General features: G+C 42.8%; 1 protein-coding gene, 1 long non-coding RNA gene and 1 pseudogene across 3 annotated transcripts in view; 1 reads left to right on the top strand and 2 right to left on the bottom strand.

Annotated features, from left to right (window-relative positions):
* The window catches only part of LOC117072645, a 30707-nt gene extending 9941 nt beyond the window's left edge, over positions 1 to 20766 (top strand). The window contains exons 2-5 of one of the 2 annotated variants that reach the window (XR_004432890.1): positions 10257 to 10456; positions 16094 to 16143; positions 20278 to 20383; positions 20675 to 20766. This is a non-coding gene — a long non-coding RNA (uncharacterized LOC117072645). The remainder of the gene's footprint in view (positions 1 to 10256; positions 10457 to 16093; positions 16144 to 20277; positions 20384 to 20674) is intronic. The other variant, XR_004432891.1, reaches the window with a different exon arrangement.
* The window catches only part of STRIP2 (striatin interacting protein 2), a 58342-nt gene continuing 43159 nt past the window's right edge, over positions 7074 to 22256 (bottom strand). Inside the window, exons 19-21 of the mRNA XM_033193003.1 lie at positions 15425 to 15529; positions 13011 to 13215; positions 7074 to 9860 (exon numbers count right to left, since the gene is read on the bottom strand). Of these exons, the coding sequence (XP_033048894.1) occupies positions 9610 to 9860; positions 13011 to 13215; positions 15425 to 15529 (561 nt within the window). The 3' untranslated portion in view covers positions 7074 to 9609. The remainder of the gene's footprint in view (positions 9861 to 13010; positions 13216 to 15424; positions 15530 to 22256) is intronic.
* LOC117073923 lies at positions 10770 to 10922 on the bottom strand (annotated as a pseudogene).

A 22256-nucleotide genomic window follows, 5' to 3' on the forward strand; every position in this document is an offset into this window, starting at 1 on the left:
GCCAGAAAATCTTTCTTTACTTGAATCTCCTTTGACTACATTTACAGTTGCAAGCATTTTTCAATTAAAAATAACTTCTCCTGGGACTTGCCTTACACTACTAATGATGACAGAGAGAGAGTAAATGAATCAGTGTTGCTATTTGTTAGACTTTTGGAATGGTGGCTCCAAAAAAGATTTTTACACATTTGAATCCCAGGAAACTGAATATTACCTTATACGGCCAAAGCTGTGATTGGGTTCAGGATCTTTAGAGGAGGATCATCCAAGGGGGCCCTAAGTGCAATCACATGCATCCCTGTGAGAGAGAAGCAGAGGGAGTTTTGAGGGAGAAGGGGAGGAAGAATTGTGACCACAGAGGCAGAGACTGGAGTGATGCACCACAAGCCCAGGAATTCCCAGAGCCCCCAGAAGCTGGAAGAGGCAGGGAACAGATTCTCCCATCTTTTGAGGGAGCACCTTCCTAGTGACACCTGACTTCAGGCACCTGGCTTCCACACTGTGAGAGAGAATAAATTGGCCAGGCACGGTAGCTCATGCCTGTAATCCCAACACTTTGGGAGGCCAAGGGCGAATCATGAGGTCAAGAGTTCAAGACCAGCCTGGCCAACATGGTGAAACCCCATCTCTACTAAAAATAGAAAAAATTAGCTGGGCATAGTGGCAGGCACCTGTAATCCCAGCTACTTGGGAGGCTGAGGCAGGAGAATCGCTTGAAGCCAAGAGGTAGAGGTTGCAGTTAGCTGAGATTGTGCCACTGTACTCCAGCCTGGGTGACAGAGTGAGACTCTGTCTCATTTAAAAAAAAAAAAAAGTGTGTGTGTGAGAGAGAATAAGTTTCTATTGGTTTGTTTTGTTTTTGTTTGTTGTTGTTGTTGTTGTTTGAGATGGAGTTTCGCTCTTGTTGCCCAGGCTGGAGTCCAATGGCGCGATCTTGGCTCACCGCCACCTCCACCTCTCAGGTTCAAGCGATTCTCCTGCCTCAACCTCTCAAGTAGCTGGGATTACAGGCATGCACCATCATGCCTGACTAATTTTGTATTTTTAGTAGAGATGGGGTTTCTCCATGTTGGTCAGGCTGGTCTCGAACTCCCAACCTCACGTGATCCACCCACCTCAGCCTCCCAAAGTGCTGGGATTACAGGCGTGAGCCACCGTGCCTGGCCAAGTTTCTATTGTTTTAAGCCAGCAGTTTCTGCTAGCTTGTTGCATCAGCCTTAGGAAACTAATACAGTGGGGAAGAAAGTGCAACTAATAGCTAAAGTTTGGTTTCTGGATTCCATAAATGTAATCATGGTTCTTCTGGCCCAAATAATACCAAAAGATAGTATTGTATTGAGTCACTTAATTCTGTCATAGACAGTTCAGTTGTTACTAATGAAAGTGTGAAGTAGTAAGGTTCTTGTCAGTAAAAATATTAGAGGCTAGATAAGCACCTAGGGGATGCTAGTAAAGGAATTCCTGCATTGGATGGAGACTGGCTTCGGTAACCTCAGATCCCTTTCAGCTCAAGAACATGTCTTAGTCTCCTCAGGTTGCTATAATAAAATACCATAAACTGGGTAGCTTATCAACAACAGAAGTTTATTTCTGTCAGTTCTGGAAGCTGGGAAGTCCAAGATCAAGGCAGATTCAGTGTCTCATGATGGTCTGCTTTCTGGCTTATCGGTGGTGCTTTTTGGTGTGTCATTACATGGTGGAAGTGATTAACGGTCTTTCTTGGGCCACTTTCAAAAGGGTACTATTCCCGTTCATGAGAGCTCTGTCCCTATGGCCTAATCATCCCCCAAAGGCCCCACCTCCTAACTGTCAACTTAGGGGTTAGCATTTCTTTCTTTTTTGAAATGAAGTCTCGCTCTTATCCCCCAGGCTGGAGTGTGATGGAGCGATCTCGGCTCTCACTGCAACCTCTGCCTCCCGGGTTCAAGCGATTCTCCTGCCTCAGCCCCTCGAGTAGCTGGGATTACAGGCACCTGCCACCACACCTGGCTCATTTTTGTATTTTTAGTAGAGACGGGGTTTTACCATGGTTGGCCAGGCTGGTCTAGAACTCCTGACCTCTGGTGATCCACCTGCCTCGGCCTCCCAAAGTGCTGGGAATTCAGGCGTGAGCCACCATGCCTGGCCGGGGTTAGCATTTCAACATATGTATTTTGGGGAGAACATAAACAGCCCATTTCAACATATTTCTGCAGAATAATTTGTTTGCAAGTATTAAGGTTTATCATTTTAAGGAGAATATTAGAATAGGCAAACATTTAGAGAATTCATTCACTTAGAAATGTGTTTGAAGGTATAAGGTGTTCAGGACTTCTATAAACTTTCCAGACCAGCAATTCTATTTTTTTTTTTTTTTTTGAGACAGAGCGTCACCTAGGCTGGAGTGCAGTGGCGCAATCTCGGCTCACGGCAAGCTGCGCCTCCTGGGTTCATGCCATTCTCCTGCCTCAGCCTCCTGAGTAGCTGGGACTACAGGCGCCAGCCACCACACCTGGCTAATTTTTTGTATTTTTAGTAGAGACGGGGTTTCACCGTGTTAGCCAGGATGGTCTCGATCTCCTGACCTTGTGATCCACCCGCCTCGGCCTCCCAAAGTGCTGGGATTACAGGCGTAAGCCACCGCACCCGGCCCCCGACCAGCAATTCTAATGGAATACCACAGGTTACTGAAAATTCACTATTGGAAAAATAAAAACATATGAGCTGTAAGGGTAACTCATGTGTTTTCCAAACACATGAGGGACTTACCTATACCAACATTTCCAGAAATAATTTGCATGTTGTTACAATGCTTTACCAGTATCAATAGAGCTTTGATCTATTTGTTCTACTCTGTTTTAGAGATTACACATTTCCTTATGTTGTTAAATCACCACCATATAAACAATCTGTGTTGAGTGGTGAGCTAAGGGAGGTAAATTATTCTCTTCATTCTAGTTTTTTTTTTTTTCGTTCAGAGAAAATGGGAAAGGAGGAGACTCAGAGGCAGATAAAGTTTATATTTAATGTATAGATAGGCCGGGCGCGGTGGCTCAAGCCTGTAATCCCAGCACTTTGGGAGGCCGAGACGGGCGGATCACGAGGTCAGGAGATCGAGACCATCCTGGCTAACACGGTGAAACCCTGTCTCTCCTAAAAATAGAAAAAACTAGCCGGGCGAGGTGGCGGGCGCCTGTAGTCCCAGCTACTCCGGAGGCTGAGGCAGGAGAATGGCGCAAACCTGGGAGGCGGAGCTTGCAGTGAGCTGAGATCGGGCCACTGCACTCCAGCCCGGGCGACAGAGCAAGACTCCGTCTCAAAAAAAAAAAAAAAAAAGTATAGATAATAAAATCATACTGTAGCCATTTTTACTCTCAAATGTCTTTTTGAGGTCTCTAATGTCGAAAAACATCATATAAAATTTGTGCTATGGCCAGGCATGGTGGCGCATGCCTGTAATCCCAGCTACTTGGGAGGCTGAGGCAGGAGAATTGCTTGAATCTGGGAGGCAGAGGTTGTAGTGAGCCAAGGTCACACCATTGTACTCCAGCCTGGGGGACAAGAGCGAAACTCCGTCTCAGAAAAAAAAAAAAAAAAGAGGTGCTATGGTTTGAATATGTCTCCCAAAGTTTGTGTGTTGGAAGCATAATTCCCAACACAATCATGTTGAGAAGTGGGGCCTTTAAGAAGTCATTACATCATGAAGATGCTGCAATCACGAAGGGATTGATGGAGTTATTGTGGGAATAGGTTGATTCTCTCAGGAGTGGGTTCTTGATAAAAGGATGAGTTTGTCCCCCTTTTCCTAGTTCTGTCTAGTGTGCTATCTTGCCTTTTTGCCTTCTGCCATGGGATGATGCAGCATAAAGGCCTTCACCAGATACCAGCACCATGCTCTTGGACTTCTCAACCTCCAGAACTGTAAACCATATAAATTTCTATTGTTTATATAAAAGTATGCAATTTCTGGTAGTCTTATAACAGAAAACAGACTAAGATAATATAGCTGTCCCTCAGTATCTGTGAGGGATTGGTTCCAGGACCTCCTAAGGATACCAAAATCCTTGGATGCTCAAGTCCTTGATATTAAATGGCAGGTAGTATTTGCATATAACTATGTGCATCTTCCTGTATATTTTAAATAATCTCTAGATTACTTATAATACCTAATATTATGTGAATGCTATGTAAATAGTTGTTTTACTGTATTGTTTAGGGAATAATGACAAGAAAAAAAAGACTCTACACGTTCAGTACACAAGCAATTTTCTTTTTTTTTTTTTTTGAGATGGAGTCTCGCTCTGTTGCCTAGGCTGGAGTGCAGTGGTATGATCTCGGCTCACTACAACCTCTGTCTCCCAGCGATTCTCGTGCCTGACTCTAGAGTAGCTGGAATTACAGGCATGAGCCACTATGCCTGGCTAATTTTTGTATTTTTAGTAGAGACAGAGTTTCACCATATTGGCAAGGCTGGTCTTGAACTCCTGACCTCAGTTGATCTGCCCATCTCGGCCTCCCAAAGTATTGGGATTACAGGCATAAGCCACCATGCCTGGCCTCACAAGCAACTTTTAAAAATATTTTTGATCCACAATGGTTGAATCCATGGATGTGGAGCCCATGGACGTGGAAGGCCAACTGTATGTGTTAGCATTAACCATATGTCAGAATAGTACCAGCTGCTAAAGAATCTACTGGGTGTTTCACAAATGTTTATAGCAAATTCTGTATTTTGTAAAACATTCTTTTACTACAGAAAACATTCTATGACACTTAACACTATTATCAAAAAGTCTGACCTGGACCTATTATTGTAGGTAAAGCAGATGTTAATTGGTGTACCTAGGATTTCTGAAATAATGTAAAGACTTTCTTTGCCCCTACAAACCACCCTAAACACACATTTATCACCAATGTTCCCAGAGTCCCAGTGTGGCAAGTTTTATACTTCACATAGGTTTATACTTCATGTAGCCTGGATATCAAAGTGACAAAAATTTTATATAATTAAGGAGTACAACTTGATGTTTTGATATACGTATACATTGTGAAATGACCACCACAATGCATTAACTGTGAAATTATCAAAATGGAGTCACTAATGTCAAACTCTAACAAACAAAATGGACTTGAGGTCATGGAGGAGGGGCCCTCATTTGAGTATGCCTGTGATGGGAACTATGCAAAAAATTCCTCAAAACCACAGTATTCTAGATAAAGCCACTTACACAAGGATACTCACCTAACAATGAATGTCTCCACCCATGAGCTACTGCCAACTCCTGCAACAAGCCCCTGTAACCAGTGGTCTTTGTTTCAAAACAGTTTATGTGGACTTTTTGTTTTTATTTTATTTTTTTTTTTTTTTTTTTTTTTTGAGACGGAGTCTCGCTCTATCGCCCAGGCTGGAGTGCAGTGGCCGGATCTCAGCTCACTGCAAGCTCCGCCTCCCGGGTTTACACCATTCTCCTGCCTCAGCCTCCCGAGTAGCTGGGACTACAGGCGCCCGCCACCTCGCCCGGCTAGTTTTTTGTATTTTTTAGTAGAGACGGGGTTTCACCGTGTTAGCCAGGATGGTCTCGATCTCCTGACCTCGTGATCCGCCCGTCTCGGCCTCCCAAAGTGCTGGGATTACAGGCTTGAGCCACCGCGCCCGGCCGACTTTTTGTTTTTAAAAGCTTCCCCTTTGCCACAACCCCTTTGGATGAGCCTGTGGTCAGCCATAGCATGCATATCCCAGATTGCAATCCCCTGCTATTCCCAAATAAACTCTGCTTTGGAGAGTTGGTCTCTGTTGTTCATTTTAGGTAGACATATCTTGTTGTTTAAGTTAACAAGTCACAGGTCAAGAAATACTTCATCTACACCTTCATCTAGATGAGATCCTAGAATTTCGGTCTCACATGACTGGATAAGATTTTTGGTCTTCCTTGAGGAGGGGCTGTGTGTTGTGTGTAATATAGGAGCAGATATTCATGACCAATTCACTTTCTCTACTACGAGAGTATTATACCACCCATGTTTGCCACTCTGTGGGTAGAGTATGCTTCTCCAGTCTCATGTTAGGCTTGTCCACATGATTTGCTTTGGTCAATGGTATATGAACAATTTGATTTACACCACATTCAAGCAAGAGCTTTGAATGTGCTTGCATGGTATGGTTTGTCCCTTGCTCCTGCTCTTCACTATAAAAAGTGTATGTCCCAAGTAGGGGCTATTCCATCAGTCTAGAGCCAGAAAAAGAAGACTGTGCTGTAATCTCTGCACTTTGGGAGGCCGAGGTGGGCGGATCACGAGGTCAGGAGATCGAGACTATCCTGGCTAACACGGTGAAACCCTGTCTCTACTAAAAAATACAAAAAATTAGCCGGGCGTGGTGGCGGGCGCCTATAGTCCCAGCTACTTGGGAGGCTGAGGCAGGAGAATGGCATGACCCTGGGAAGCACAGCTTGCAGTGAGCCGAGACAGCGCCACTGCAATCTAGCCTGGGCACCAGAGTGAGACTGTCTCCAAAAAAAAAAAAAAAAAAAGAAAAAAAAAAAGACGACGACTGTGGAGCAGAGCCAAGCCAAGCAAGCCAAGCTGAGTCAAGCAGAGCTGTGGCTGACTCCCAGACCCATGAACAAGAAACATTTGTTAAAAGTCACTAAGATCTGGAGTTATTGCTTGTGATAGTCTATCCTCAGGGAACACTCTGGGGGTAAAATAATATTTTATATATTAACTTTATTATATCCTTCTTTGTTTTTGAGATGGAGTTTCATTCTTGTTGCCCAGGCTGGAGTGCAGTGGCGCGATCTCAGCTCACTGCAACCTCCGCCTCCTGGGTTGAAGCAATTCTCCTGCCTCAGCCTCCCAGTAGCTGGGATTACAGGCATGCGCCACCATGCCTGGCTAATTTTGTATTTTTAGTAGAGAACAGGGTTTCACCACGTTGGTCAGGCTGGTCTTGAACTCCTGACCTCAGGTGATCCACCCACCTTGGCCTCCCAGAGTGCTGGGATTACAGGCATGAGCCATTGCGCCTGGCCTATATCCTTCCTTTCTATATCTGACTTTGAGGTTCTCTTGTGTTGAAGAATTTAAACACCAAATTTCTAATTCCAGTTCATTTTATTTTTATTAAAGTGCTTCAGTAGATGAACAGTGTTATCAACAATCAACCCAAACTTTACTGAAATATTCACAAATAAAAATCCTCTATAAGTCATTCAAATAATGTTTTTCTATGTAGTAAAAGTAATCACCATTGGAGATTGGTGAATTTGAATTTATTCCTAACCACATACATGGATTCTTAAATTGGGAGATTCAGCCTGGTTACCTTAATATATGGAGCTGGCTGTCAATACCTGAAAGCTAGTCCCAGCAAGTCTGTGAAAAAATGATGTGATTGAGAACTAATCATTTATCCTTAGTGCTTCAGTTTCTCCATCTGCACTGAGAAGTAACCTTCCCTTAGAGAAGGGTTGTAAATAAATACAAAACGTTAAAGCTTAGCACACTTCTGTGCCTCAAAAAGCATTCATGTACATGCTTTTAAAAGGGCAACTTCTTTGTTCTTGACATAAATTGAATACTATCTGGCTTTAAAAGAAATGGATGGATGATTACTCTTTCCTTCAAAATTATCTTTTTACTCAAATCATATTAAAATCATACTAGTCTGACCATAGATTAATTTACAGGAGTCATGCTCAGTAAATTATTTGGTTGCAATAAGGACTACTATCCTACTTAGGTAAAATTTACAAATTATTTTAAAAAGTTTCATCCATTACTTACATTCTCCAAGACCTATCCATAAAGACAGAAATCCTGGTACTTTAAAGCACAAAGAAGTCAAATCCAAAATTTACTTATTAGATTTTGGTATCGCTCCCTTGGATACTGTCAAGTATTTTATTCATGTCCTCCAAATTATACTGTGGTTGACAAGGGGCAGAGTAAACAAACAAATTTTGACTAGATCTTCCAGCATAAAGTGACCTGGTGCCATCATAAAAAGATTCAGTAGTGAATCTTTGGGGGATAATCTAAGTTGGGGGAGAGGGGCAACATTTATAGTAAAAAAAGCTGGAAGAGGCTGGGCACAGTGGCTCACGCCTGTAATCCCAGCATTCTGGGAGGCTGAGGCGGACAGATCACCTGGGGTCAGGAGTTTGAGATCAGCCTGGCTAACATGGTAAAACCCTGTTTCTACTAAAAATACAAAAACTTAGCCAGGCATGGTGGCGCATGCCTGTAATCCCAGCTCCTTGGGAGGCTGAGGCAGGAGAATCACTTCAACCCAGGAGGCGGAGGTTGCAGTGAGCCGAGATCGTGCCATTGCACTCCAGCTTGGGCAACAAGAGCGAAACTCAGTCTCAACAAAACAAAAAACAAAAAAACCCACAAAAATCAAAAACAAAAACATATGATCCTAACTAAATCAGGAACTTTTTTAAAAACCTTGTTTGTCTTGAAAAGTATGTGATTTTGCTATAAAAGAGAAATATAAAGAGGCTGGTACATCAATTCTTATATTTTCAATGAAATGTGCAATACTTTTAGGTAGAAACAGTATTGCTAAATCTCTACATGACACTTTGAAACTGCTAGCAATAAAAGGGAGAAAAATAATTAATCAACATTGGAGAAAAAGAAAAATGGTAAGCTGTGATGCTCTTACTGTTCTTTTCAATTAGAAAAATATATTGATCATGAGCACAAGTGGACATACCATCTGAATAAATAAAGCCTCCTGTAGTTAACTTGTCATTTAAAAAATGAATTGGATGAAAAGGATAATTTTCTGTAGTGTGCTCAGCCATTTTAAGACTGGAGTCATAAGAAAAATACGAAACATCCTTAGAAAGGACCTGAATATTTCATATTGGTTGTGGCTCTTTAAAAATGGCAGAGCATTCCATGCTCTATACAGAGTACACAAGGAAATAATTTTCACATTGAATATAGATCTCTTACAGAATGAGGAAAAAAACACTTTACACAACACCCTTTTCTATAACATGCAGTATTGAGGGAATAGTAAATCATCATCCTTCACAAAGAAGGTGCAGGTGCTCTAAAATAATCTTAGAGTTAATGATTTTAGAAAGAGGCTGTCCAAATTTGAAATTTAAAATGCAAACTTAATTTCAAAGTTGGTTTTTCCAAATCTCTGATAAGTCCTAGGAATCCAGGGTGAGCAAGAAGAAAACTTTCTCCCTATTTTATGACTTGTACCTCCCACTATCTGTGATGAATGCCGTGGGTCAAATGCTGTAACAAATTTCCTCTTTTAGAGCCAGCAAAGGCTAGCCTGGTTCTAGCCAAGACTAAAGCAGGAAGAGGTCCTACCAAAGAGCTTGTCTAGGACTGATCCACCAAAAGATTTCCTAGGCCAACTGGGCACCCAACGGACCCCAGGGCAAGTTGATCATTTTGTTTTGATTCAGGATCCCACCCTTGCACCATCTCTAGGACCAAGAGCCCCCAGAAGAGCCCTGAATACTGGATGTTCTTAGGCTGATCTTCCTGTGGCAAGCACTCCTAGAACTGGTAACAAAGCCTGTATGGACAGGGTAGGCAGAGCACCATTTACTGGAGCTGACCTCCATCTATTGATGCTTGTTGACAAGAACTTAGTCAGTGATTCTGGAGCAGCTCCTCCCAACAGATGGGCTGTGAAAACACCTCTCTCTCGAGCCAGAGCTCATATGAATAGTGGAAATCTTCAGGCAGATCCAACCTCTGCCCCAGCACACTCTGCAAGCAGTTATCCACAGGTGAAAATTCAGAGTCCTGGGGTCTGTCATACCGACGGCTGTTAAAAGCCTCAATGTTGGCCCTCAAGGTACATTCTTCTGCTTGGAAGTCCCATGGCCTGGCATCGATGTCTGTGTTGGAAAGAGAGGAAGAAAAATACATTTAATGCAAGACACTGCTCCTCTTACCACAGATCATGGTTCCAAAAATGGTACTGCTCAGAATTTTTTTTTTTTTTTTTGTAAAAAGCAATGTACAAAGTAAGTATACAGCGTGCTGACACTTAGGTTTAAAAAATACACATATGCTCACATGCATAAGCTTGTATATGCAGAAATTACCTTTGGAAGGGTAGCCTAGAAAGTAGTAATAGTGGTTACCTATGAGAAAGGAAATGAGGGCCCGGAGGGAGGTGGACTTCTTCTATTGTATTTCCTTTTCATTATTTCCCTTTCTTACTAGCTTTATGTATTACTAGTTATATGTATTATATTTCCCAAAAGGGTAATTAAATTCCTTTTATGCAGCTTTCCCTAGGGGATGAGTATGCCATCTGAATGGAATAGCCAGCTCTCAAGGAATGGGAAGGGGCAAGAGGGATATAACATGGAGAATCAGAATGGACCAATTACTGAAGACTTTCCTGATTCTGTGGAATCTCCTCCAGCATGTGATAAATCTATATATCAGCTTATTTTAAGATGATGAGGTGACAGCTTCAGTGAAGGTACAAACAGAAAACAGATAATCTGTTTTGCTTCTATTCACTTAGACACTTATTTCAGGGCTAAAGATACAAATCTCCTAGATCTCTCATGTCCTACATGCAAGGGTTTATCATAAGGAAGTGTAGTGTGAGTTTGGGCTCATAAGGGCAGCAACAACAGATGCGCCATTTGCAGGATAAAACATTTTTATGTTTTAAAAACGTACAAGAATTTAATAAATAATTGTGCTTTATGTCTTATAGCAGAAGTTGCATCCTGGCTTGTTATGTGCCTATCATATGTTTCCTTTAGTTCTGTAAACCCTTTTTTAGTGAAAAGACAGTCCCTCACTACCACAAATTATGCAGTTGAGTTTCCCACATTTGGGGGAATAGCAGGGGTCAGCATATCTGGAGTAAAATGGATAAGCCTTGTCCTGGGAAAACCACCTTCATGATCATGGTATTTTCCCTGCCAGGTAAGTAAGTAGAGTTATCTGAACTCTTTACTGCATCATCCTTTAAACTTCAAGCAGGTTACAAACCCAGCAAAGACAAGTCATTACCAAAAATTCTCAAATACAATTATGGAAATAATGGTCAAATACAAAACAATAAAAAAGCTCTCCAAAATAAATTTTTCCAAACTCTGATCAATCTTACAAGTTCTGGTAGTTCAACCAAATATCTTGCCTTCTGAGGTGAGGCAATGTACAGTTCCCAAGATTACCTAGAACATACTTCAGCCAAAAAGGTTTAAACTGAATTCATCAAACCTTTAGATTTAACTTCAAGTTTACAGGTAATACCATAGATAGAGGAATAAAGCAGATAACACCACAAAGAAGAAAACAGACAAATCCTTTTGCAGGACAACTGGCCTAGTTCTTCAATTAGTTAGCATTAATGGTGGGTGTGGGGAGACTGCTAGAGGCCAAGCATGGTGGCTTACGCTTGTAATCCCAGCACTTTGGGAGGCCAGGGCAGGAGGATCCCTTGAGTCCAGGAGTTCAAGACCAGCCTGGGCAACACAGGGAGAGACGCCATCTCTACAAAAAAAATTTAAAAATTAGCTGGGTGTGGTGGTGGTATGCATCTGTAGTCCCAGCTACTTGGCAGCTGGGAAGATCACTTGAGCCCAGGAAGTCGGGGCTGCAGTGAGCCATTATCATGCCACTGCTTTCCAGCCTGGGCGACAGAGCTGGACTCTGTCTCAAAAAAAAAAAACAAACCAGAAAACAAAAATAATTAACATATATATAACAACCACATGTAACCTGTGGTCCTAGATTGGATTCTGACTTGGAAAAGTCGCTATAAAGTACATTTTGAGACAACTAGAAAATTGTGAATATGAACTTCATTAGATGAAATGAAAATGTACTGACATGAAAAGGTAGAGATGATGTTAAAAGAGAAAATTACAAAATAGCATACATAACTTGCTTTCATTTTAATAAAATATGCATATATATGTATAGAAAAAGATCTGGAGGAATATACAATAAGATGTTAATGGTGGCAATTTCTGGATAGTACAAATATGGCATAAATATAATATAGTAGGGCCGGGCACGGTGGCTCAAGCCTGTAATCCCAGCACTCTGGGAGGCCGAGACGGGCAGATCATGAGGTCAGGAGATCAAGACCATCCTGGCTAACATGGTGAAACCCCGTCTCTACTAAAAAAAAAATACAAAAAACTAGCCGGGCGAGGTGGTGGGCGCCTGTAGTCCCAGCTACTCGGGAGGCTGAGGCAGGAGAATGGTGTAAACCCGGGAGGCGGAGCTTGCAGTGAGCTGAGATCTGGCCACTGCACTCCAGCCTGGGTGACAGAGCAAGACTCCGTCTCAAAAAATAAAAGATAAAAAATAAAAAAATATATAATATAGTAAAATGTTTGTTTGCTTATATTTTCTATCTTTTTTCTTTCCTAACTGCTTTGTAATAATAACAAGTTGTTTTATTTATATATATATTTTTTTGAGACGGAGTCTTGCTCTGTTGCCTGGGCTGGAGTGCAATGGCCGGATCTCAGCTCACTGCAAGCTCCGCCTCCCGGGTTCACGCCATTCTCCTGTCTCAGCCTCCTGAGTAGCTGGGACTACAGGCGCCCGCCACCTCGCCCGGCTAGTTTTTTGTATTTTTTATTAGAGACGGGGTTTCACCGTGTTAGCCAGGATGGTCTCGATCTCCTGACCTCGTGATCCGCCCGTCTCGGCCTCCCAAAGTGCTGGGATTACAGGCTTGAGCCACCGCGCCTGGCCCAAGTTGTTTTAATTTAAAAAATCTTTTGGAGAAAGCTGTCATTTAAAATAATGTTTTGGAAAGGCAATTATCTTTCAATTTACTTGTTTTATAAAATGGATTTTTGTAGTTTACATAGGACAAGGGTACATATTAGAATTTGAGGCATAACCTTAAAGTTTGGTGTATTAATGCCTGACCTATAATCACATACTTTTTCATCTAAAATATGCAACAATTCATGCCAAAAGAGGAGTGATAAATATTTATTTAGTTTTGTCTAAACCCCAGGAAACTCCAGGAAGTCAAGAGCTTTGGGAAGACTCACCATTCCCGTAAGCCCAGTCATCGTTCATGCGGTGACGCACTTTCTGGTAAATGGCTGACATGGTTTTCATGTTGCTTTTCCTCCATTGGCGCCCCAGGTACTTGGTCTGTATCTTTAGCAGCTTTAGGACATAAAGTTGCAGCATGGCCTGTTTGACCTTGAGGGCCCGCTTTAAGATTGGTGCCGATTTAAACACTACCAGCATCTGTTCATTGAAAGAGGGGTGGGGTAAACATCTAACGTTTCTTGGAATTTCCACTTAACAGACAAATTAAACCAAACCTAGCTAGCCTCAGAAATCCCTGGGGAGCTTTCAGGGTTCTATGGTCCAGGCTCTAACTAGATCTAATCTTCAAGAATATATAGGGAGGCTGGGCAAGGTGGCTCATGTCTGTCATTCCAGCACTTTGGGAGGCTGAAGCCAGTGGATCACCCACCACCCTGGCCAACATGATGAAACCCCATCTCTACTGAAAATACAAAAATTAGCTAGGCGTGGTGGTGTGGGCCTGTAATCCCAGCTACCAAGGAGGCTGAGGCACGTGAATTGCTTTAACCCAGGTGGCGGAGGTTGCAGTGAGCTGAGATCATGCCACTGTACTATAGCCTGGGTGACAGAGCGAGACTCTGTCTCAAAAAAATAAAATTATATATATATAGATAGATAGAGAGAACTATTCCATTCATATTTTATTATTAAAAGTTTTCGGCCGGGCGCGGTGGCTCAAGCCTGTAATCCCAACACTTTGGGAGGCTGAGACGGGCGGATCACGAGGTCAGAAGATCGAGACCATCCTGGCTAACATGGTGAAACCCCGTCTCTACTAAAAATACAAAAAAAAACTAGCCGGGCGAGGTGGCGGGCGCCTGTAGTCCCAGCTACTCGGGAGGCTGAGGCAGGAGAATGGCGTAAACCGGGAGGCGGAGCTTGCAGTGAGCTGAGATCCAGCCACTGCACTCCAGCCGGGGCGACAGAGCGAGACTCTGTCTCAAAAAAAAAAAAAAAAAAAAAAAAAAGTTTTCAATATTCAAAGCATATGGCATAAAATGAAAAGAAATTTTGTCAGCCACACATATCAATTCCACTGTCACAGTTTTTTGTTTATTTTCTGGAGATACTTCTATGTATGCATACATTACTTATATTTTTTTGTTTTGTTTTGTTTTGAAGATGGAGTCTCACTCTGTTGCCCAGGCTGGAGTGCAGTGGTGCAATCTCGGTTCACTGCAAACTCCGCCTCCTGGGTTCAAGCGATTCTCCTGTCTCAGCCTCCCCTGAGTACAGGCGCCCGCCACCACACCCAGCTAATTTTAGTAGAGATGGGGTTTCATCATGTTGGTCAGGTTGGTCTCAAACTCCTGACCTCAAGTGATCCTTTCACAGTCCTGGGATTACAGGCATGGGCCATCACAGCCAGCCTACTTCTGTTTTTTAACACAAATGGTAGCCAACTACATATCCTGCCACACTGTTCTTTACCTGTTTTTTATTGAATATATTTTGAAAATCATTCCATATCACTATAGAACTGCCTCATTCTTTTACTTTTTTTTTTTAAATAGAGATGGGGTCTTATCATGTTGCCCAGGCTGGTCTCAAACTCTTGGGCTCAAGCAATCCTCCTGCCTCATCCTCCCAAAGTGCTGGGATTACAGGCATGCACCTCTGAGCCTGGCTGCTCATTCTTTTTAATGATTGCATAATATTCTATTATAAGGACGTACCATCATTTATTTAACCAGTTGGTCTTGCTTAATGAGCATTTAGCTTGTTTCCAAGCTTTCACTATTATTATTATTTTTTTGAGACAGAGTCTCGCTCTGTCGCCCAGGCTGGAGTGCAGAGCTGAGTGAGATCTCGGCTCACTGCAACCTCTGCCTCCCAGGTTCAAGCGATTCTCCTGCCTCAGCCTCCTGAGTAGCTGGAATTACAGGTGCCTGCCACCATTCCCGGCTAATTTTTGTATTTTTAGTAGAGATGGGGTTTCCCTATGTTGGTCAGGCTGGTCTCGAACTCCTGACCTTGTTATCTGCCTGCCTCTTCCTCCCAAAGTGCTGGGATTATAGGCATGAGCCACCGCGCCCAGCCAAGCTTTCATTATTATAAACAATGTTGCAATGATAAACCTTGCACTTGTATCATTTGGGAATGTATGTAATCCAAACAACATTGCTAGTTTCCCTGCTAGAGTTGCCCTGAGGGAGGGTCTGAGATTTGGACCCCTGAAAAGAAATGGACTGATAAGTAATCATCTAATATAGAATAAGTGCCCAGAATTATGAGATGCTAAATCTCATGCAGCATTCAGTGTCTATATACGGAGATCACAAACCAGGCAGCACACAAATATTTACTAGTGATCTTTTAAAAATTCAGTCAGATGGACAACTCCATGATGTAAAACCACACTCACCATGGTCCGGGAATGTTTCCATTTGGTCAGTTTATTGAGCAGCCTCAGGAGGTTGATGCAGGAAAAGAGGTTCCTCCAGCAGAACTGGCTGTTGTCTCCAGCTTCCTAAAATAGGGAACATCCATCATTATCTTAATACCTACAAGGCTTTAATTCCCACAGAAGCCTGGAAGTCAATGTTGGTCAGTTTAGGTGAGGCCTTCCTGTATGAAATAATACCTCCTCACCTTCCTGTTTCTTAACACACTGAGGTCTCCAAAGCCCACGGTTTGAAAACCCCCTCAGCTGCCAATCCTGGAAGACTCTATCTACAGCATGCGTTGGTTAGAAAGATGATACATGAACACAGGAACCTGATTCAAGCAAGTTTTCTTGTGTAGCTTATTGCTCTAGGATCAGAAAAGAGATGAGAGAATTTTACCCCTATATACAGGTACTTTGCGCTTATATAAACTATGTTTGTAATTGTTAGGATTAGGTCTAATTCTCGTAGATTTTAAACAATGTTGGATGGCTCTGATATCTATTATAGTTGAATTTTTTTTAAATCAACCTCAACCCTCCCTTATCAAACCATATTACAGTCAGATGCTTAATTCTTCAGCATGGAAGGAAAAATGGCAGATAGTTTATTCTAATCAGGTATTTTTCTTATATATTTTTTGATAGTTTGTGAACACCTAACCAGAGACAACAGATGGATGTCAGATTAAAAGCAGGTATCTACTCATAGAAACATTTTTCAGAAATAAAAATATGAGTCCTTATGTGAATTTGGGGCTTGCAAATACATACATACTGGTGTCAGAAGCTATATAAATCAATGAGCACACATGACAGCCAAACTAACATCTTGGAAATTCCTCACATCCACAATGTGGTAGGAGAATGTAGGAGTAGACGACATGTAGAAGTGAGCTGCTGTCTGGTGAATGGAAAATTACCTCCTCCTCCTTCAAATTAATTTGAAGCAACGCAGGCATATAGCTAATGTAGAATGAACATCTGAGGTTTTTGAGAGTATTAGGCTTTCCTAATACCTAATACCGAGAGCCAAAAAGTTTCAGGGAAATTTCTTATTTAGAAATATTATTTATAGGTCAGAAATATTATTTATAGATCAGGTAATCCCAGCACTTTGGGAGGCCGAGGCAGGCAGATCGAGACCTGAGTTCAGGAGTTCGAGACCAGCTTGGCCAACATGGTGAAACTTCATTTCTACTAAAAAAATAAAAAAAATAGCTGGGCATGGTGGCAGGCACCTGTAATCACAGCTACTTTGGAGGCTGAGGCAGGAGAATCACTTGAACCCAGGAGGCAGAGGTTGCAGTGAGCTGAGACCACGCCATTGTACTCCAGCCTGGGCAACAAGAGAGAAACTCCATCTCAAAAAACAGAAATATTATTTATAAATAATATTCTCCATCCTATAGTAAATGTTCAACATTGTCCCAGGAGAACCATCTGTCTGCTTCTAGGGAAAACTTTTATGGGACTTTCTGCTCTAGTGCATCAGCTAGTCTGGCCTGCCCCAAATAGACCAAGTTCTACAGACATTATATCTTGTGTGGTTAGGAGAGACAGGCAGACTTTCAATTTTTTTTTTTTTTTTTTGAGAGAGAGTTTTGCTTTTGTTGCCCAGACTGGAGTGCAATGGGGCGATCTTGGCTCACCGCAAACTCTGCTTCCTGGGTTCAAGTGATTCTTCTGCCTCAGCCTCCTGAGTAACTGGGATTATAGGCATGCACCATCACGCCTAGCTAATTTTGTATTTTTGGTAGAGATGGGGCTTCTCCATGTTGGTCGGGATGGTCTCAAACTCCCAACCTCAGGTAATCCGCCTGCCACAGCCTCTCAAAGTGCTGGGATTATAGGCGTGAGTTACCGCGCCTGGCCAGAGTTTTAAATTTTTAAGACACAAGGGAAACACAAAACATATGGGATAAGCAAGTGTATTTCCACTGTGAGCTTCCTTTATCCTGATATTCAATATGGTAGAGGCATAAAAAGCCTTGCATTCCTCAGTATCTCAAAGAATAATATGGGAGAGAAGGCATCCCCTTGTAGAAGCAGCATTGGAATAGATACCAGAATACCTGGATTATGGCCTCATCCCTGACTGTATGATCTTAGGTAAATCATTTTCCTTGTTTCTTGTAGGAGGTTGAACTAGCTAATCTTTAAGATCACTTCAGCTCTGAGCATTCTATAATTCCGTGATTTACGTGGACTTTCTCCAGTTGAAAAGAACTGCCTCATTCTTTTTAATGGTTACCTAATATTGTATTGCAAGTATGTACCATAATTTATTTAACCAGTTGGCCCTATATTAGTAGGCATTTAGGTTATTACCAATCTTTCAATTTTTCCTTTTCTGAGACAGAGTCTGACGCTGTTGCCCAGGCTTGAGTGCAGTGGTGTCATCTCGGCTCACCGCAACCTCTGCCCCCCGGGTTCAAGCAATTCTCCTGCCTCAGCCTCCCAAGTAGCTGGGACTACAGATGCCTGCCACCACGCCTAGCTAATTTTTCTATTTTTAGTAGAGATGGGGTTTTACCATGTTGGCCAGGCTGGTCTTGAACTCCTGACCTAGGGTGATCTGCCTGCCTTGGTCTCCCAAAGTGTTGAGATTACAGGCTTGAGCTATTGCGCCTGGTCTTTTTTTTTTTTTTTTTTTTTTTGAGACAGAGTCTAGCTCTGTTGCCCAGGCTGGAATACAGTGGATCAATCTCGGCTCACTGCAACCTCCACTTTCTGGGTTCGAGCTATTCTCCTGTCTCAACCTCCCAAGTAGCTGGGATTACAGGCATAGGCCACCACACCCAGCTAATTTTTGTATTTTTAGTAGAGATGGAGTTTCTCCATGTTGGCCAAGCTGGTCTTGAACTCCTGGCCTCAAGTGATCCACCCGCCTTGGCCTCCCAAAGTGCTGGGATTACAGGCATGAGCTACCACATGCCTGGACCCCAATTTTTCATTATTATAAACAATGCTGCAATGAATAATCTTAGACTTATAACATTTGGCATTTGGGATGTGTGACTGTAATCCAAACAACTTTGCTAAATTCCCTAGCAGAGATGCTCTGAGGGAGGGTCCATATTTAAATCCCAAAAAGAAATGGACTGGTGATTAATCAAGTAAAGTTTTCTTTCTTTGTTTTGAGTCAGACTCTTGCTGTGTCACTCAGGTTGGAGGGCAGTGGTGCCACCACAGCTCACTACAACCTCCGCCACCTGGTTCAAGTGATTCTCGTGCCTCAGCCTCCTGAGTAGCTGGGATTATAGATGTGCACCACCACGCCCTAATTTTTGTATTAGGAGAGATGGGGTTTCACCATGCTGGCCAGGCTGGTCTCGAACTCCTGGCCTTAAGTGATTCACCTGCCTCAGCCTCCCAAAGTGCTGGGATTACAGGTGTGAGCCACCGTGCTCCACCAAGTAGTTTTAAAAGTGAAGTTTTGGACTGGGTGCAGTGGCTAACACTTGTAATTCCAGCACTTTGAGAGGCCAAGGCGGACGGATCACAAGGTCAGATAGAGACCATCCCGGCCAACATGGTGAAACCCCATCTGTACTAAAAATACAAAAATTTGTAGGGCATGGTGGCGCACACCTATAGTCCCAGCTACTTGGGAGGCTGAGGCAGGAGAATCACTTGAACCCAGGAGGCAGAGGTTGCAGTGAACCAAGATTGCGCCACTGCACTCCAGCCTGGTGACAGAGTGAGACGCCATCTCAAAAAAAAAAAAAGTGAAGTTTTGAGTAAGGGTAAGCCATCTGTGGCTGTTGCCTTTTCCTTAGGGCTCAGTCTCAAGAATTCCAGGAAAGGAACCCAAGTTCCCTCTCTGAAGATAGTCTCAGCTGCCCATGGCCTTGCTCTCCTTTCCTCCTCCTTTTTTCTTTCTTTCTTTTTTTTTTTTTTTTTTTGTTTGAGGCAGGGTCTCACTATTTTTTTTTGAGACAGAGTCTCACTCTGTTGTCCAGGCTGGAGTGCAGTGGCGCTATCCTTGGCTCACTGCAACTTCCGTCTCCCGGGTTCAAGCTATTCTCCTGCATAAGCCCCTCAAGTAGCTGGGATTACAGGCACATGCCACCATGCCCAGCCAATTTTTCTATTTTTAGTACAGACAGGGTTTCACCATGTTGGCCAGGCTGGTCTCAAACTCCAGACTCTCAGGTGATCTGCCCACCTTGGCCTCCCAAAGTGCTGGGACTACAGGTGTGAGCCACTGCACCTGGCTGGGTCTTACTATTTTGCCCGGGCTGGGCTCAAACTCATCATCCTCCCACTTCAGCTTCCCAAGTAACTGGGACTATAGGCATGTGCCAACTCTCTTTTCCTTCTGATACTACTTCCCCAGACAACTGTAACTAGCTCCACTTCTCACATCAGATGTTGCCAGGAGCTGGCACTGAAAGCACACACACTGGTCAGTGGCTCTCTCAGGATGGCCACCAAACCCTAGCTTGTTCTGTCTCCCTTGCTTGCAGCAGGCTCTACCTGCAGCACTGCTCTAGCCTGTGCCTGTTCCAACCCAACAGATAACTTTTTCCCAACAGGTCTTCGGTTCCACAGGTACCTGTTCATATTTGCCAAACTTGAGAGTTTTTCTTCATGTTTATATTCATTTAAGGCAGGTCACCTTTCTCTTTTTTTTTTTTTTTCAAGACCCAGCATATTAAAATGGAAGCCTCTATGAGGAGATATCATTTGTGAACAGCAGCACATGTCACATTCTCTTGTTCCTGGTACTTCATACTAGCCAAAGCAAGACCTTTACTTCCTTTGTATTAACTAAAGTTAAAAAGAAAACATACTCACAACCTACTCTCACGAATATTTGTTTGCAGTATGCCTTAGGTCTAAAGATTCAGTTCAAGGACTACATCCCACCCTTTCAGAGTATCTCCAGGGCACTATGAGGGCTGTATTCTCAAATATCCATCCATCACCCAGGTGAGTGAGCCAAGCCAAATTAAAATCTAGGCTATGCCAATTATGTAGCTAATTAATTCAGATGATTAAGGGACGAATGGAGCATTTCTTCCTTTTGGATTGAGGAAATCATATTGGTTAGAATGTGAGCACCAGAAGGAATGTAGTTGCTCTAGTCCCAATTCTGTCATCCACAGAAACAAAAACTGGGGCCCAGAAAGGGGAAGGGGCTTGCCCAAGGTCACATGATAAGCACCCAATCACCAGTACTCAGTCAATTTGAAGACTCTTTGTTTACTGTTCACCTTCTAGCTGCACTTCTGGAATCCTGCACACAGAAGGCAATTCAGAGGAAATTTAGTTGGATCCCCTGCTTTCCGAACTTCTTGAAGACTCAGTGGTGGAAAAGCACATTCTTCGGTCCTACCATAATTTGTACTTCAAACCAGAAGAAAATAATCGTTCCCAGGAAAAACAAGAACAAAAAACAGTGAGGTTTCCTTCTTTAAATGGAAGCATTTGACTGAATCTAGTCAGGCTATGATCAGTTTGAACTTTTAAAGAAGGGCTACTAAGGGTGAGATCTGATACTATATCTCAAACCTCCTCAACAGCTTACTGAAGTCCCTATGTGACAAATGAGCTCTGCACTGATAAATCAAAATTATTAATATTAACTTGGTTATTTTATAATGAATCTAGGGGAATTTTATAGTCCAAGGAAAGTTGGATGCTTGTCTAATGACCCAACTTTCCTTCCTTATAGATGAAATTTCTATAGCCTACAGGAAACCTGCTCAAGATCCCTTATAATTATAAGTGGCAAAGCCAGGTTTGTTTGTCTTTTCCATACTACCTAGTCTATTTCTCTGCTTTGTGCTTCAGGCTTTCCTGGCCATGTTAGCCCTGCATTTATTTGAAACTATTAAAAAAAGTATGCTGGCCAGGCATGGTGGCTCGCACCTGTAATCCCAGCACTTTGGGACGTCAAGGCAGGAGGATTGCTTGAGACCAGGGATTTGAAACAAGCCTGGGCAACATAGTGACACTTTGTTTCTACAAAAAGTTTAAAAATTGCCTGGGCAATATAGTAAGACCTTGTCTCTACAAAAAATATAAAAAATTAGCCAGGCGTGGTGACATGTGCCTCTAGTCCCAGCTACTCGGGAGGCTGAGGTGGGAGGATCACTTGAGCCCGGAGGGTAGGTTGCAGTGAGCCAAGATCACACCACTGCACTCTAGCCTGGGTGACAGGGTGAGGCTCTGTCTAAAAAAAAAAAAAAAAAAAAAAAAAAGCTAGGTCTTAATACTTAACTGATGTCAAATTCATGGTAATAACTATTACTTGACAAATGATTCTTTTGATTCATTTCTCTATTATGGTTCACATAACTGAAAATGAAATCCTATTTTTATTTGAAACTTTCTTTTTTTTGACTATTACAAGTTTATCTAACAATTTTTTTTTTTTTTTTTTGTGAGACAGAGTGTCGCTCCTGTTGCCCAGGTTGGAATGCAGTGGCGCGATCTCTGTTCACTGCAACCTCTGCCTCCCAGGTTCAAGTGATTCTCCTGCCTCAGCCTCCCAAGTAACTGGGATTACAGATGCCCGCCACCACACCCAGCTAATTTTCGTATTTCGTAATTTTCCCAGCACTTTGGGAGGCCGAGGTGGGTGGATCACAAGGTCAGGAGTTCAAGACCAGCCTGGCCAACATGGTGAAACCCCATCTCTACTAAAAATACAAAAATTAGCCGGGTGTGGTGGCGAGTGCCTGTAATCCCAGTTACTTGGGAAGCTGAGGCAGGAGAATTGCTTGAACCCAGGAGGTGGAGGTTGCAGTGAGCCAAGACCGCGCCACTGCACTCCAGCCTGGCAACAGAGCGAGACTCT

The sequence above is a fragment of the Trachypithecus francoisi genome, unplaced genomic scaffold, assembly GCF_009764315.1.
Source record: "Trachypithecus francoisi isolate TF-2019V2 unplaced genomic scaffold, Tfra_2.0 Lachesis_group4, whole genome shotgun sequence".
NCBI lineage: Eukaryota > Metazoa > Chordata > Mammalia > Primates > Cercopithecidae > Trachypithecus > Trachypithecus francoisi.